We start from the raw sequence: 17,993 nt of genomic DNA, 5'->3' as shown, positions 1-17,993 counted from the left end.
CCAATACATTAACTCACCTGATCATGGCATTCAATGGGTCTGTCCATATTTTCTTGCTCGTTTGTTTATTCTGAATGCCCGTTAAACTTCGAGCCATAGGGTTGCCCTGAAAAAAAACCACAAAACCTTTGAGTCCTCTCATCCAAGTTTCTTTCTTTGTTGTAGAATCTACAGTTACCTTTTACATTTAACATCTTGTAGACACTTCAGTGAGGCAACTAATGTCGTCTTTCTTACATACGTTTCCAGCTGCCATCTTTCTTTCTTCCTTCCTTCCTTCTGAACTCATCCTCTTCAGATCTGGGATTAGATTATTTTGCATCAAGGTGACAAATGTTGAATAACACATTGAAAAACCTCAGAATCTGGAGGCTAATATTCTGGGTGGGTTATGCAGTAAATTGGTGGCAATTTTTGAGATGGGGATCAGGTGGGGATCCATCCACTGTTTACCAGTGTTTGATGCAGTCCAAAGTTTCCAATTGGACGTGATTCAGTTATTCATGGAAGAGGCATGATGTTAGGACATAGACAATGAAACTGCATAATGCAACTTATCTCCTGTTATTTAATCCAAGCAACATTATGCTACAGGCAAAAGGATTGGCTGACATTTAAATACCAACTGTGACTTGGACGTGGATTGTTTTGATAAAAGTAGAAGTCTTGGAAAGCAGCATCAATTCCCCCAGCAAGCTGCCCCCTTCAAAAGGCAACTGCCCTGCAGTGGAGCTGATTCAAGCCTGACAGGACCTCATGGATTCATACCTTCAGCCTACCATGTCCATGCCACCCATTGTATATATCTACACTAATCCCATATTAGGTCCGTAGCCTTCTATGCCTTGGCAATTCAAGTACCTATCTAGATGCTGCGTAAGTGTCTTGAGCATACTTGCCTCCACCACTTCTTCAGGTAGCCCGTTCCAGACTCCAATCACCTTCTGTGTGAAAATTTTCAAGAACAGGGAGTATTTCCTCAATGTCCTGGGTGATATTTATCTACCAATCAACATCGCTGAAAATAGAATTTCTGGTCATTATCACATTGCTGTTTGTGAGTATTTGCTGGCATGAATTGGCTGACAGGTTTCCCATATTACAACAGTGAGTATACTTCAAAAATATTGGTTAGAATAAAGCTGGGTGGCTCTTTATATTGACTTGACAGACATATGATGAACTGAATGGCTTCCTCTGACTCATGATTCTTCTGTGGCTTTAAAGCAGATTGTGATTTGCTGAATCTGAAAAAGGTGAAATATGAACCTTTCTTTAATGCTTATCATTTGTTTTAATCACTGATTTTGTTTTACTTTCAGTCTTAATCAAACTCTTTCAAGTTACCTGGACACCAAAGGTTTTGACATCCTCCCAGGATTGGAAGAAAATCTTCCTGATGAAATAACTCTGGCTAAAGGAATCCAGACCTGGAAACTTGCAGTGGATTTCAAGAAAGCCATTTGACAGGGTCACTCGTGCATATATGCAGCACCGTTTCTGTATTACTGTATAAAGTGATGATAAAATTGAGTAAATGCTTTTTACTGGTGAGACTGTTTTAATGGTGCCCTTATTCAATGCTGCAATGTTTTGCACTATGTTCACTGGTGGACATTTGTAAGTGAATTATTTTAAATAAATATGCTGTAAAAGTAGGACTTCTTTAACCTTGCAGAAAACTTTATAATTTCCTGTATGATCACATCAATAGGGAATACAATGGGAAAGCTTCTTAAAGTGGAATATTGTCACCTGCAAACAAAGTTTATCATTGTACAGTTTAAGATGTACCATTTTGTAATTGAAACAAAGTGGTAGGCAGTTTAAATAGAATGAGAACCTGTGACAAACTCCACAGATTACTGCAGTGAATATGTGCCACCATTTGATACTCGGGTACTATAGTTTTACAGTGAAGTGTCAGAAGACATGACTGCATTTGTTTCTGAATCAATTTGAGAATAAGTCCCCAAAAGAAAATTACAGATGTTGAAAATCTGAAATAAAAGAGAACAGCTGGCCCAGCTGTGCAGCTAGTAGAGGCACCTCCTCACAGCTCCAGCAACCCGGGTCCAGACCTGACCTTTGGTGCTGTCTCTTGGAGTTTACACCTTTTCCTCCAGGTGATCCACTTTCCTCCCACATCACAAGGACGTGCAGCTTGGTAGGTTAATTGGCCACTGTAAATAACCCCAAGTGCTTAAGTGAGTAGTAGAATCTGGAGGGAGTTGTTGGGAACATGGGGAGAATAAGATGGGATTAGTGTAAATGGGTGCTGGATGGTATCTGTGGATTCTGTGGACCAAAGAGCTTTTTTCTATGCTGTATGACTCTGTGAAAATGTTGGGAACTTGCTGATGAAAATAAATTAACTCCTCTGGAAGCTGCTTACAGTTGTATATGTGTACTTTTTGTTTGGTAGGGTGCTGTTAAAGAATGAATTTGGATCGATTTTAATCTGAAAGTATGTTGAGTAGATGGCTCGATCACCATGATCCCTCTTTTGCAAGCGAGAAATCTGAAAGAGATCAATGATTGAATCTAATTTACAATTACCAACAGATAGCTAGCCAGTTTTGTTTGAGTAAGGGCAGGGAATGAGGGGTTGGCATGGAACAAGGGTTGGCATGGAACAGAGGTTGTGGTGGCAGAGAAAGTGCCATCTAATGCTACAGTCCTGTAGGGCATGATTAATGGAGAGTGCTCAGGCTATTGGGAAAAGGGAAACATTGCCAACAAGGCACTGGGAAGTTGATTATACATTTTCTGCTGGCCTGCAAGCTCCAAATTTATTTTTAATTGTTCACTGGGCTTCTTCCTTCCATCCTGCAGAAAGATGATGATTGTGATCACAGTGCAGTTCCACCACTTACCAAAATGGGGACTGTGGTCCTCATGAGTAGCCTTCTCCGGCGCCCAAATTGAGTCCCATTGGAATTCAGTGTGGGTGTTTCATTTTTGGTGCCCCTACCATTTGCATCGAAAAGCAAGGCGATCCAAGGGTCAACGTCTTGATATCTTTGTTTCATTGGAAGGGAAATGCAAATCCATGTTGGTTGGTTTGTTAGAATTGAGGCCAGTTAAATCCCAACACCTGTTCCAAGAGGAGCATGCAGAGATATCATTTTCAAGCACCACTAGCTAATTGTTGCTTTTTCATGGATTTCCTCCAGGTGCTCCAGTTTCCTTCCTTATCTGATCCTTGGTAGGCTAATTGAATCAGAATCAGATTTATTATCACTGACATATGACGTGAAATTTGTTGCTTTGTGGCAGCAGTACAGTGCAAAGACATAAAATCATGATAAATTACAAAATAAATAGTGCCAAAAAAAAGGAATAACGAGGTTGGGTTCATGGACTGTTCAGAAATCTGATGGCAGAGGGGAAGAAGCTGTTTTTGAATCGTCGAGTGTGGGTCTTCAGTCTCCTGTACTTCCTCCCCAATGGTAGTAAGGTTAAGAGGGTATGTCCTGGATGGTGAGGGTCCTTAGTCACAGATGCCCCCTTCTTGAGGCACCGCCTCTTGAAGATGTCCTCAATGGTGGGGAGGGTTGTGCCTATGATAGAGCTGGCTGAGTCTACAACCCTCTGCAGCCTCTTACAATCTTATAGATTGGAGCCTCTATACCAGGCAGTGATGCAATAAGTCAGAATGCTCTCCACCGTACATTTATAGAAATTTGAAAGAGTGGTAACGTACCAAATTTCCTCAAACTCCTAACGAAGTAGAGCTGCTGATGTGCCTTCTTTATGATTGCATCAATGTGTTGGGCCCAGGACAGATCCTCTGATATGTTGACACCCAGGAACTTGAAGCTGCTCACTCTTTCCACCGCTGACCCCTCAGTGAGGACTGGTGTGTGTTCTCCCGACCACCCCTTCCTGAAGTCCACAATCAATTCTTGGTCATGCTGACGTTGAGTGCGAGGTTGTTGTTGCGACACCACTCAACCGACCGATCTATCTCACTCCTGTACACCATCTCATTGCCACCTGAGATTCTACCAACAACAGTGGTGTCATCAGTGAATTTGTAGATGACGTTTGCATAGTGCTTAGCCACACAGTCATGAGTGTAGAGAGAGTAGAGCAGTGGGCTAAGCACGCGTCCTTGAGGTGTGCCTGTGTTGACTGTCAGCGAGGAGGAGACCCCAGCATTTTAGATAAATGGTAGAATCTGACAGTATTGCAGGGAGAATAGGTTACAGGGAAGATTAGTAAAGGAATGGGATTACTCAGTGAGCTGGCATAGACTCAATGGGTCAAATGATTTTCCCTATGTTGTATGAAAATATGGAAATACCGAGGACCCAGTGTGGTGTATGGTGGCAGGAGAAGAACCTCAAGCTCCTCAGCCCATTCACCATACAACAAGTTCATGTCTAATCTGTATTGTAACTAAAACAAAATAAGAAAATACTCAAAGTACTCAGCAGGTCAGGCAGCATCTGCAGAAAGAGAAACAGAGTAAATGTTTCAGGTCGAAGACCTGTATTCCAGCACTATCCTCTTACTTTGGTTTTGTACATTTGCCTAACAAATACCTAACCTGATGTCTTCTGATAAATGTTAATGATTTTCATGTGGGAGAGATGTCCAGGTTTCCACTCGAGTTTCTGTGAAGGAATTCTTCCTGACATCATTCCCAAACGATCTGGCTCTAGTTTTAACATTATGCCTCCTCTTCCCTTCATTTTGTTCTGGATTATTCCAGCAAAAGAAATAGTCCACTCCATCGAATCTATCATTTAATTAACTCAGACATTTTAATTACTCATTAATATTTTCAACCCAAGAGAATATGAGATAGATCCATGCAAACTGTTGTAATTTAACCCTATTTAATCTATATATAATTCATGTGAATCTGCTGGACTTTCTCAAAATGTATAATTAGCCTATTAATTGGTCATTTTGGTGCAATAAATGGGTATTTCAAATAGGTCTAATGCTAAATCAGAAGTCCCAAAAAAAATTGCAACATTTGGGACACCCTTGCATTAAGAATTAATTATTGTTGTTTGTTTCCCTTTAGGTGCATTAACATTTCACAGACACCAGTAGCTTGCCAGACAGGCAGCTGCCATGTGGAATGACTCAGCATTTTTGAAGAGGTCTCCCCATGACAGTCTGTGGTGCATGGGTATCCCAGGGGAGACCTCTCCCTAACCATGGATTTGGCCACCTTCTGGACCCTCCTACCACGTGTGATTTTGTCGAAAGTCTTGTTAAAGACCACGTACACTGACGTGCCTTCCTCAATTTTCTTAGTTATCTCCACAAAAAACTATCAGATTTGTGAGACAGGAATTCGCCTGCACAAAACCATGCCGTCTCCTAATCAGTTCTTAACCCCCTAAGTGAACATAAATCCTGTTCCTTGGAATTTATTTCCAATAATTTCCCTACTATTGATGTAATGTTCACTAGCCTATAGTTTCCAGGCTTATCCCTACTGAAAAGAGGAACAACATTAGTTATCCTCCTGGTACCTCACGTGTGGCTAGCAAAGATGAAAAAAGCTCTGTTAGAGCCCCACGTCTCCTTGGAGAGGAGATCAGTGACTTTCAGAGAGACTTGTCAGTACCAATTTTGGTTTTCTCTAAGAAAAGCATGCAAGGATTTTTGTTTTGAACATTAAAACAATATCCCAGTGGGATAGTTAAGTCATACATATTCAATACTTTCTGTGCAAAGTAAGCCTCAATTAATTATAAATATCATAGATCTCAATCTTTTCATCCAATTTCAGTTGTAAAAGGATTAAAACAAAGCCACACACATTAATGAATCATCATGTGCATGAAATATGGTGGACAAATAAATTTATGTTAGGATGCATGGCTCCAGCAAGGGCTTGCTTCAATTTCTTGATGCAGAAAACGACTGCTGTAGATTATCCCAAACACTTCAAAATAAGAAAATTTGATTTATATGTACAATTTATGCAGAAAATCTGGTGAAAATGGGTCTGACATCTGGCAACTTTATCCAAAGAGAAAGGGAATTTTGTTAGTTTGATGCATTTTCACTTTCAATGGTCCATTCAGAATTGAAAATCATTTCAGATTCAGTTTCCTTTAATTTTGGAGGAGTATTTTGAAGCAATTTGTCTACTTAGTAAGTAATCTTGGAATTTATTGACCTGATGTGCTTTAATTTTTATTTTTTTAATAAAAAGCATGATGTTCAGGTCAATACCTAGCTGGTAAATGGTTGCCTGCTGTCAGTTGTTAGGTGTGAAATGGCAATACCTGCAGGCATTGAAAGATGGTCAACAAAACCATGGGCCACATCTGGCAGTGGAAAGTGCAAGGATCAATGATATATTGAATATAAGAGCATAGGAATTACTTTAAATAAAGATTTTCAGTTCATTTGGAGAGTGATCAAGGAACCTCAGTTCGTCAGTGATGGGAAGCTATGAATTCCTGAAGTCATCGTGAGTAAGGAAGATTGGTGAATGTATTGGTTTATTATTGTCACTTGTACTGAGGTATACTGAAAAACTTTTGCACACCAGTTGTACAGATCAATTCATTACACAGTGCATTGAGGTAGTAGAGGGTAAAAACAACAGCAGGACATGTCTAACATGCCAAAGAGAGATGTTATGGATGCGATGGGAGGTGAGGACCTCGATACAATCGCTGTCACTAAAGAGGTAATGATGAGCAAACTTGTGGGCCTAAAGGTAGACAAGTCCCCTGGTCCTGATGGGATGCATCCCAGGGTACTGAAACAAATGGCGTAAGTTATAGTAGAGGCTTTTGTGATAATTTACCAAAATTCTCTGGACTCTGGGCAGGTCCTGGTGGATTGGAAGGTTGTGTTATAGGTAGCCTTGGTGGTGTACCTTGGTGAAAATGAATAGAAGGGTAACTCTAAGCTGTTGAGTTAGTTTCCACATATTGGATTATAGACTCCTCCCAATTTTTGGTCTTGGGTCTCAGGAAGTCACGGTGACCCCACAATCCCCAAACTTATTTCAGCAAGACATATTGAGTTCAGTTGTGAGGCAAGAATGCACACACTGAGAGCTAGCTGCTGCTCACAAACTCAGGTATTTGTGTATTCCTGATGTTGCCTCAGTTAACGTTCAGTTGGCAGCATTCTTGCCTCTCAATCGGGTTATTTGCTTGGTTCAAGTCATATTCCAAGGAGTTGTGCCCAGGCTGTGGGCTACTGCTCCAGAATGGGAAATCCATCTGGTTATTTCAAACCCCTCACAAGTGGGTCCGAAAGATTCAATGGCACAATTTTGAAGAAGAGCAGGGCAATTATCCTTTGCGGTATTTATCCCTTAATCTTTGTTATTGAAGGAGATTATCTGAACTTTCTGGGAAATACCAGCAATTCAAATTGCCAGCAGTTTTAGCGTAATTTCCATCTAGTTAGGATTCCTGCATGAACTCGCAAGTCCAGAACTTGTCAGTAGCTCTTTGCCATCAATTCCCCAACTGCAGGAAACTTTTCCCATATCTAAGGTAGATTAGTTTTATTTACCTCATAGGACATAGATTTAGCATAAGGGGAAAAAGATTTAGAGGGGATGTGAGGGGGAGGTTCTTCACCCAGAGTGGTAAGCACCTGAAATGTGCTGACTGAGAGAATGGTTGAAGCTGAGCCACTGACAGCACTTATCCAGATGAGCACTTGAATCACTTAGGCAGGAAGGGCTGTGGACCAAGTGCTGAGTGATGGGATTTATATGGAAGGGAGCCCACTGATTGCTGCAGATGATTTGGGCTGAATGGCTTGTTTCTATGACTCTCTTCATGATGTCCAGGTGCTGACTGCAGGAGTTATGTTGGGGAATCTGCTGCTGAACCTGTGCTAGGTTAGAATCCTCTTTCAGTGAAGGGGAACAGCTGTGAGGGACCCAGGTAAGTTTGAGGTCATTTATGTTTTATTGAATTTACTGAGTTTGCTTCAATTTGACAATTGTTTTAAAGTGTTTTAGTTCATTAATTTATCTTATCTTTAACAAATAATTTAATAACATTTAGGCTGCCTTTTTTTTAATAGCTTTTGAAAGTTTCTGTATGTCCTTCTGTGGATGGGGCTTCCAACCCACCCACCCAACATCATATTGTCATGCTGGGCCTTGCCTCTTCCAAACAGGAGGGCTTCAAGCAGTAGGTTCTTTCTATTTATTAATTTTCTGGGAACAAGACATTACTGGTAAGGACGGCATTTATTTCCCATCTTTAATTGCTCTTGGAGGTCGAGGTGAGCTGCCTTCTTGAATTGTTGTATTCCTTCCGGTGAAGGTGTTCCCTCAGTGGTGAAAGGGAGGAGGTTCCAGGATTTGGAGTCAGCAACAATGAAGGACTGACGATACGTTTCCAAGTCAAGAGAGTATGCAACTTGGAGGGGAATCTGTGGGAATGTTCCCATGTCCCTGTTTCCCTTGTCCTTCATAGTGGGAGTGGTCACTGGCTTGGAAGATTCTGTTGAAGTATCCCAGGTAAGTGACCGCGGTGCATTTTGTATTGAGCACACACTGCAGCCATGGTGTACCATTGGTAGTGGGAATGAGTGTTTAGTATGAAGGATTGAGTAGCAATCCAGTGGGTTACTTTATCCTGATGGTATGGAGCTTCCAGGAGCATCATTCATCAAGGCAAGTGGAGGGTATTCCAAAATACTCCTGATTTGTACCTTGGGATATCAGGGTAGGCTGTGGCAATTTACCCTGTATCTTAGCTGGTCTTGTAGCCACAGTACTTTTGTGGATAGTCCAGTTGAATTTCTGGTTAAAGATGACCCCCAGGATGTTCATGGTTGGGAACTTGCTTGAATGGTGGATCTTCTTTTGTATGCAGGTATGGACTGCTTAAATTAGTGATAAGTGGCAAATTGAACATTCTGCAATCATCAGTGAGCATCCCTACTTTGGACTTCAAGATAGACTTCAAGAGATTTTACAGTAAGTTCAAGATAAATGATTTAGAATTTAAAATGACAATATCAACTGATTTTCAAAAACTCCTCCCTGTCTTTTGTACCCTTGTGGCTTTCAGGCTTCCACTTCTGTTATTTTTTCAGTGTAATTACAATGAATGTAGCATATTCACCAGATGACTGTGATCTGAAGTTAACGTCATGTGACACAATGAGAATTGAACAGGGGGCAGGACTATGTAGAACCTGTGCAGCACATTCTATGCATGGTACCAGCAGGGTAGCCAGCACAACAGGATTTCAGAGCTAAGCTTTGGTATTTCTGTGAGGTCAGGAGGAGTAAAAATGTTCCTCCATGCCAGCCTTGGCTGCTTCCTCTCTGTGAATTCCACATGCCTTGAAATCACCCTGTTCTCACCTCTCACACAACAAGCCTGTCTTCTTCCAGCTTGGTCACCAGATACTACTGAAGCCCAGAACCATTGGGCTACAGTAGGGTGTTGGTTTTCTGTGGGTCAGCACATCGGCCAAATGCTACAGAGCCTCAGCCCTCAGATGACTGACCCTCCTTCAGGGATATTGTCATACTTCGCTAAGTAGTGGTCCAAAAGCTGCCCCAGGTGAAATCTCTACCCTACTGAGTCCATCAATTCCTTTTCTTTCCTCATTTCAGCCCATGGTTACATTGCCCTGAAAAATATACAAGGCAAAATGTGATTGGATACAGGATATTGGTCACAGGTTTAGAAAAGTTTCCACAAATATAGTCTGAGGAAGTAGGACTAGTGGGAGATCGATATTCAGAAGACGACAGGAAAAATAAAAGTCTCGGTCGAGTATTATTTAAAAAAATTGTAGCCCAGAGCTACAGTGTTGTGCCTGTACCCGTGTCATTCATTGAATGGGTAGAGTTTTCTCTAGACAGCAATGACATCTTTACCTGATGACCTCCAGTATTAACTTTTTTTCTCACCAGGTGGCACTGTGCATCATTTTATTAAAATGTTTTCCTGACTTCATCAGGACAGCATGCAGTTACACTGACACTGCACAGTTGAAAAGTAGTTTTCACTTCATTATTGTAAAGATTATTCAGTGGAATCATGAATGGCCCAGATGGAGGCAATTTGGCCCAACATACCCCGTAGGCCAACAAAGAGCCATTAAGCTCAATCCCACTTCCTAGCTCCCAGTCCGCAGTCTTCAGCCAGGATTTAAAGAACTTTCTCAGGTCTTTTTCTAAATGCAGTGAGGGATTCCATCTTCCCCATCCTTGGGGGCAGTGAGTTCTAGACCACCACAATCCACTGGATGAAAAATTATATCAACTGTTCTTGTATTAACTTAATCCATCTCCCAGTTACTTTAAATGTATGCCTCCTGGTTGTTGACTAAGTGTGCTATTTGGTAAGGTTCCATGATGTTGGCCCACTGACCATGGGGGAACAGTGATTTATTTTCCAAATCAGGATGATGCGGGAGTCGAAAGGGAACTCGCAGGTGGTAGCATTTCCTTGTCCCTGCATCCCTTTTCCTTCTCGGTTTTGGAAGCTGCAATTTTGGGAATTCTGTCAAGCAGTTCTGAGGTGTTCAGCACTGCTGTGAAAGATCTTCCTAGATCCCATTTCCAACCAGGAGGTGGCAGGTTTGAGTCCTAAGTCTGACCATTCTTGTCAAAATCTTAAGTCAAAGATCCTTGGGACCGCTGGCCACCTTAGATGCACCAACATGCTTTGCGTCAGAAGTGGCTGTGGGGCAGGTTGCCCATGTCCTCCGCAGATAAGCTGACCACAGCTGGGATTCCTTGTCAGTCTCCTGTCCAAATACTAACCAGGAGTGACTCCACTTAGTGAATGAAATTACTTGGGATTAGGTGTTTACAGACTAGCATCATCCTCAAATCCTACACATTTTTGAGTTTTGTCATCTGCAAATTTTGAAATAATATGCCATGTAGAATCATGATTCCTAGTATTCCAGAGATCCAGAATAATGATCCAGGGAGATAAGATGTATGCCATGGTGACTGGGGAATTTAAATTGTTAAATAAGTATGAAATAGCTGGTATTAGTAATGGTAACCATCAAATGTACAGGTTGTCATACATGACCATATGGTTAAAGGTGTCACTTGGAGAAGAAGATCTGTTGTCCTCTGCTATCTGCACTGTGTAAGCCTTTACAATGTCACTGACTGATAACTGACCTTTCAAGTAGTTCAGTTGCCTCATAGACTGCTGTGATTTAAGACCCTCACCACAAGGACAATTGGGAATTGGTAATAAGTGCGGGTTTTTTTAAAATATTGGGTTTTAGTTGGTTAATACATTTTTTAAAAAAAGCACTGCTTGCCCCCCTGCATTCTGAAAACTACTGCTCTCTGTCCTTGATCCTGTTTTATATTCATATTGTCCATGTCCCTTTAATGCATGGGCATTAACTTGTATCACAAGGTATTCTGTGAAAACAAAGCACAAAATTTCACTGAACATCATCTCTCTCCAGCTTAACTCGTAATACTTTGCAATGTGAAAGTCATTGTTTAGTTGATCTCTCCCCGTGCATTGCAGGTAACAGGTAACATTAAGTGGGATCCCCGATCCATCCATTTGAGTGTTTCCATATGTAATGTGATCTTAGCAATAAAGTACTTCCATTCACTTTCCAGTGTTGATCATGCCCCAATGTCATTTCCAGCAGCATTTTTATGAAGTATGTCAAGGTCAGCAGTTCCCTTATTCAGGTCCATGTGAGCTGTGATTCATTTCCATTTCCTTACTTATAAAGGAACGTAAACAAGTTTACCCCAGAGCGTCTATCAGATTCCGAAGCCAATATTCTTCACCTTGACATTCATTGGGGACACTTGCATCAAGGCCCAATCTGCAAATATCAAGTATGAATTAGGACTCTGTTATCTAGCTGACTGACCAGAACTCTCCAATAGGACTAGAAATGACAGGAAAGGACCTGGAACATTTTTATTGTCCACCTGGTCAGCTGGCAGTTGGTATGAGTCAGCTTGAAGGTAAGTGGCAGTTCAAGTGTTATTTAGCTGCCTGTGTAGCTGGAAGCTGACTGAATGGTGACACAAGAGACCGCAGATGCTGGAATCTGGAGCAACACACAAACACTGGAGCAACTCACTGGATCAGGCAGCATCTGTGGAGGGAAGTGAACAGTCAACATTTTGGGTCCAGACCCTTCATCTAGGCTGGGTGTCCAGATGAAGGGTCTCAAGCCAAAACATCGACTGTCCGTATCCCTCCATTGATGCTGCCTGACCCACTGAGTTCCTCCAGCGTTTTGTGTGTTGCTGATCGAATCATGTAGGTTGCTTTGCATCTGTAAAGTACATGAAGAGTTCTGGCTTGATTTGGACTGGAGACCTGTGCCTAGTGATGTCCCCCAGGGCTCGGTGCTAGGCTCATTGCTCTTTGTCATCTATATCAATGATTTGGATGAGGATGTATAAGGCATGGTCAGTAAGTTTGTAGGTGGTGTCATTGACAGTGAAGATGGTTCTCAGGATTTACTGGGGGATCTTGATCAGCTGGGTAAGTGAGCTGAGGAATGGCAAATGGAGTTTAATTCAAATAAGTGTGAGGTATTGGAATTGGCATTGGTTTATTATTGTCACTTGTACCGAGGTACAGTGAAGAATTTGTCTTGCATACCGATTGTACAGGTCAATTCATGACACACTGCAGTTACATTGAGTTAGTACAGAGTGCATTGAGGTAGTACAGGTAAAAACGATGACAGTACAGGGTAAAGTGTCACAGCTACAGAGAAAAAGTGCAGTGCAGTGCAATAAGGTGCAAGGTCACAGCAAGGGAGACCGTGAGGTCAGAGTCCATCTCATCATATAAGGGAACTGTTCAATAGTCTTTTCACAGTGGGATAGAAGCTGTCCTTGAGCCTGGTGGTAGGTGCCCTCATGCTCCTGCATCTGCTACCTGATGGAAGAGGAGAGGAGAGAATGACCTGGGTGGGTGGGGGTCTTTGATTATGCTGGCTGCTTCACCAAAGCAGCAAGAGGTAAAGACAGAGTCCAAGGAGGGGAGGCTGATTTCCGTGACGCACTGGGTTGTGTCCACATCTCTCTGCAGTTTCTTGCGGTCCTGGGCAGAGCAGTTGCCGTACCAAGCCTTGATGCATCCAGATAGGATGCTTGTGTTGCATTTTGGGAAGATAAATGAGGGTAGGACTTTCACTTTTGTGTAGGTTTCTAGGCCTACACTGCATTCCAACAATCAAGGCCAGGTTTGGGGGAGAAATTTGTGTGAGAGAGCCGCAAGTCTGACTGTATAACAGAAGATCCTGGGAATAGCACGAGCTCAGCTGGTCACACTGGCTCCAGCAACCGCAGATGTAGTTTGAGATGATGTTAAATAAGTGAAAAGGGGAAAAGAAAACATTACAGAGAAGACCTTACTCTCACTCCTTTCTTGCCTAATCCTTAAGTTAAGTGCTCTTGGCTCAGAGTCAGAATTTCAACTACACTTCAATTCCTTTTCAGTTAAAAGTGTGACCACTTCCTCAAACCTAATCACATTTTGAAAGTATTGCAGTCCTTAAAGTGTGTGCTAACTGGAACACTCCAGACCCTTCAGAAACAAAACATGTATAGTCTAACTGTCCTTATGCGAGTCTGGCTGAGATTAGGAAATGGTCTTAATGACAGGATCTTGATCAACTGGTAAAGTGGGTCAAGGGATGACAGATGGAATTTAACTTGGACAAGTGCCTGAGTGGAAAGATTTAGAGAGGACCTGAGAGGCATTTTTTTCTCTAGCTCGGAAAGGCATCTTGGTCAGCATGGACAAGTTGGGCTGAAGGGCCTGTTTCCATGCTGTGTAATTCTACGACTCTATAACAGAACAACAGAAACCACATACAATTAGTCAGTATTATGTTTGCTGCACTTTGATGAAAGCACTTCTAATGAGCATTTTAACTTAACTGAGCAATTTGGGATAGGAATTCCAGTAAAATTGTAAGAATTCATTTTACAGTGTGTCTCAAGTAGGAAAAAATTACCACTATTTATCTCGCTCTCTTCATACATCTTTGAAAGATACCAGGGAAGCAGCACAAGTGAGCAATACTGAGGGATCTTCACAATTAGAATACTCAGGCCTGGCACTGTGAACTCTGAGAACTTGTCATCATTACCTGGAGCGCACTGCACAGAAACTAACACAGTGTAGTATTGTACAGGGAAATCTGGAAATGCTATGGTATTTTGTAAACCTCAGAAATGAAGATCTTGATATTTAAGAGACTTTTGCAAACAGTGGCAGGGTGACCTACAAAGTTGTGTTGATGCCACTAAAAGGAAGTAGAGCAACTTTCTAAGTTGCATTGTACCTAAAGATAGACTTAGATTTGAAGAGCGCTTTTCAAGTCCACTTCACAATATTCTAAGGCCATTGAGTATATCTGAAGTAAGGATCTGCTGTTTTGAAGGAAGTATAGCAAGCACCCACAAACAGCAAACTGATAAAGGACAGGTCACATATTTCAGTAATTTTAATTAAATATTGGCCAAAGCAATGGAAATAACTTAACTGCACTTCTTTTAAAATACATCTGCGGGATCTTTCAGAGTCACTTCATGGGCGGGCCCTCCAAACTGGGTGAAGAAAATGGAAGAAGAAATCTGCAGTCAGGTTAGGGAGTAGGATAAGAAAATTACTAAGCTGAATTACTATATTTTCTTAGTACATAATTCTCTCAATTTTCCATCATCACCACAAATTGATAATATTTTCCTCTCAAAGGTTCCAATTTCAGCTTAGTAATTTTCTTATCCTACTCCCTAACCTGACTGCAGATTCTGATTATCATTTCATCATTGGGACAGGCAGAGGGAATGACGACAAACTGAAATGGAATTTCAAAAATTTGTGCAGAATTCCTCTTATCAAGCAGTATCAATCAACTTGCATGAGTAGAGGTGTTGCTCAATCTGATTACAAACATTAATAAAAAAAAGTTACTAAAAGGGATTTGGAACCTTTGAGAGGAAAGTATTGTCAATTTGTGGTGATGATGGAAAATTGTGAGAATTATGTACTAAGAAAATTGCATTTATATACTTAATGTTTACATGAACTCTAAGTTAGTCAATGATGACCAGGCCGCACGCAGCCTGGAAGCTGTCAAGAAAAGGGTCCACTGATTGATTGGCAGTTCAAATTAGGTCCACAACCACTTGGGTATGTGATAAGGAACTGCTTGGTGACTGAAGCTAGTCTTCTTGCCACAGGGTCTCCTGCTTCCATGCTGGTGTGGCTCAATGGTGGGCCGAAGGGCCTGTTTTGTGCTGTATGGTTCTATGGTTCAATGAGCAATGATGCCAGATGTACAGCTGGTGGACTGAACATATAGCTGACCAGAGGCAGGCTTGAGTTGGTATGTACTACCTTGAGCAGTTGCAGTCCTCCTCACATGAGGGGGAACAATGTGGATTCAGAACAGGGAGGTGGTTGAAAAGTTTCTGCAATGATGCTCATTGTTGAATAAATGTATTGGATGGGGCATGTTTAAGTTTGTATGTTGATCAATGCACAGGTGCATGGTACTCTACTGGGGCTGACATCCTACCGTTGCAACATTCAATCCCTCAAGGTGTCTGTCTGTTTACTGACAACTTTTCACAGATCTCCAATAAAGGTATCAGAGAGGAGGTGAATCCTAAAATATCAAGAAGAAGTTTGGAATGGAAGGGATGGAGATGGATGTGAAAGTGTGGAATTCTTTCCCAGGTTTGGTAGTTAAGACAGAAACTCTCATTATGAGGGTGGATATGCAGATAGGAAAGAGATGGAGCAAGGTGTGCAAACGCGATTACACATTGAGGGTAAATGCCACCATAGACTTGTTGTACCAGTGCCTTGTTTCTGTATGTGCATGAAGCCCAGGGTCTGAATAGCAATCTAAGAGCTCCATGCACTTCCATTGGGTCATACAGAGAGGTAATAAGATGTAACTCTGATCCCATGAGCCACCTAGTTCCCAATCCAAAGATTGTTATAGAATTCAGACAAGACTTTGTAAAGTGCAAAGTTAAATGAGCTTTTAATGTACAGAACTACAACAATATGGAGTTAAATATGGATGAGAACATGTCACATTGTGGTCACAGGGAACAAACTGTGAAACAGGTAATGGAATTGTTTAAAATAAACTCAAACCATGTTAACAAACAGTTCCGAACAGTAAGAAACTATTTTTAGATCACAATAGCTGTATACATTTATATGTCAAAAAGATGAAAAATAATTGAAAATGTAATTCCATCCAGAGCTATAAACCTAGTGATTAGCTCAGTGAAAAGTCCAAAGCTTTTTAATAGACGATTGTGATTATATAGAAGCCCTAGGATGGTATCAAAGTCCATTTGCAAAGCTTAATTGAAGGACATTTCCAATTTGCTCACTGTCCACAATTTGTGAATCTCTTCTGGCATTACAGTGTTCAGAGATATGGATGAAAAGTTACAGAAATATTTGTGATCTGGAGAGAAATCCAAGAAATATTCATTCTCAAAAACATGGCGATTGCTTTGAATTCAAAACTTAATCCACACTGCAAAGGCTAATCAAAGGAAAGACTAGTGAATGATGTGTACTCACTCCACACATCTTCTGGAGGGGTCAATAATGTTGGGATGATATTTGATCAATGTTAGATTATAATTTCTTAAAATATTAATTCAGGCTTTGCACATTTAAACCAATGGAAATCAGTTTGATATAATTTTATTTTGCAAAGCATCAAGGGATATGAGTAGAGTAGAATTCATTTACAAACCTGTGTTAAAATTATGCCTCAAGTTACCTTAGTTGAGAGCTGGCCTTCAAATTCTGTTTTTGTGTCTCAGTAACTAAAACTCCAAATTACCGGGGGTGATTGTAAATGATTATTCATAAATGCTTTGAAGGTGACATTTTATTGGCCACACCCTTCTTCCTCAAATTTAGTACTTGAGTTCTGTGTGTGTATAAAGAGAGATTAGTTTTCATATCAGCTCTTATCAGATCCCTTGGAAATCACTCAAATTTCTTTCAAGGTAAAAGCACCCTCTGTTTAGAAAAAAGTTAATTTATGGATGCTGGAACCTAAATTTTAAAAAATAACTTCTGAACTCCCATTTTTTATAATCATTACAATTGTACAATAAAAAGCAGTGCACTACACAATCCTGTAAACAACTTGATTATAAGTACTGTAACTAATCTGATTTACATTAATGCACAACGATGACATAATATAAAAGCACCAGGTTCAGATATCTCAACTACATAATACATAAGGAGAACCTTTTAATTTACAAGACTTACTAAAGGGAGGGAATTTCTACATTACCCAGCCAAGGGGTTTTACAAAAATAAATAAAAGTAACGTAACCATGTCTATATAGAACAGGTACCAATGTTACACCTTACAATTCTTTATCATAAAAATAGCTAATTTTAATGAAAGTGCATTATCCAACCTGGAGCATTGATGCTAAGTAGCAAACACACATTTAAAGCTATATTTTGCAGCTGACCTATTGGGCCAGTTAGTTTCATGTTTCCCTAAATGGTAAAGCTCTCTGTTCCAGTTATACAAACTTCCTGAAACATTTACTCAGCTTTTTAATTAACTGAAACCACACTGTGCAGAAGTTTGAATTTGAACTGATTATGAACAACCACATGAGCATTTAAAACCAGAAGACCCAAGTGAGAGATGAGTTATTTCCATAATTGAAAAATGAAGGCAGCATAATTGTTGTCATAGGAGTATAAGACCAAGAGGAAACCATTTGGAGACCCTGTTCTGCCAATAGGAACTGTTAGGGATTATTCTGGAGTTATGAAATTATGGATATAAGAGATTAATTAAAATTAGAATGAGTCTTCAGGAAATAAAACCTGTTCACAATTTAACTTCAACTGATACATTAAAGCCATTGAAACCAATCATTGGGTTTGGGACATTCTGATTCTGTACCATTGAAACTATGCAGGGGAAGATGATAGATGAATGTTCATGCCAGCTGGTGGTCATTGAAAGCTTCAGGA

At 40.7% G+C, this 17,993-nt stretch overlaps 1 protein-coding gene across 1 annotated transcript in view; it reads left to right on the top strand.

The window, feature by feature from the left end:
- The window catches only part of LOC127579814 (E3 ubiquitin-protein ligase rnf213-alpha-like), a 126,613-nt gene extending 124,230 nt beyond the window's left edge, over window positions 1–2,383 (top strand). The window contains exon 75 of the mRNA XM_052032764.1: window positions 1,323–2,383. Coding sequence (XP_051888724.1) covers window positions 1,323–1,467 — 145 coding nt within the window. The 3' untranslated portion in view covers window positions 1,468–2,383. The remainder of the gene's footprint in view (window positions 1–1,322) is intronic.
- The last annotated feature ends 15,610 nt before the right edge of the window (window positions 2,384–17,993 follow it).

This window comes from Pristis pectinata, chromosome 18 (genome assembly GCF_009764475.1).
Source record: "Pristis pectinata isolate sPriPec2 chromosome 18, sPriPec2.1.pri, whole genome shotgun sequence".
Taxonomy (NCBI): domain Eukaryota; kingdom Metazoa; phylum Chordata; class Chondrichthyes; order Rhinopristiformes; family Pristidae; genus Pristis; species Pristis pectinata.
This window is presented reverse-complemented; position numbering and strand designations above follow the sequence as displayed.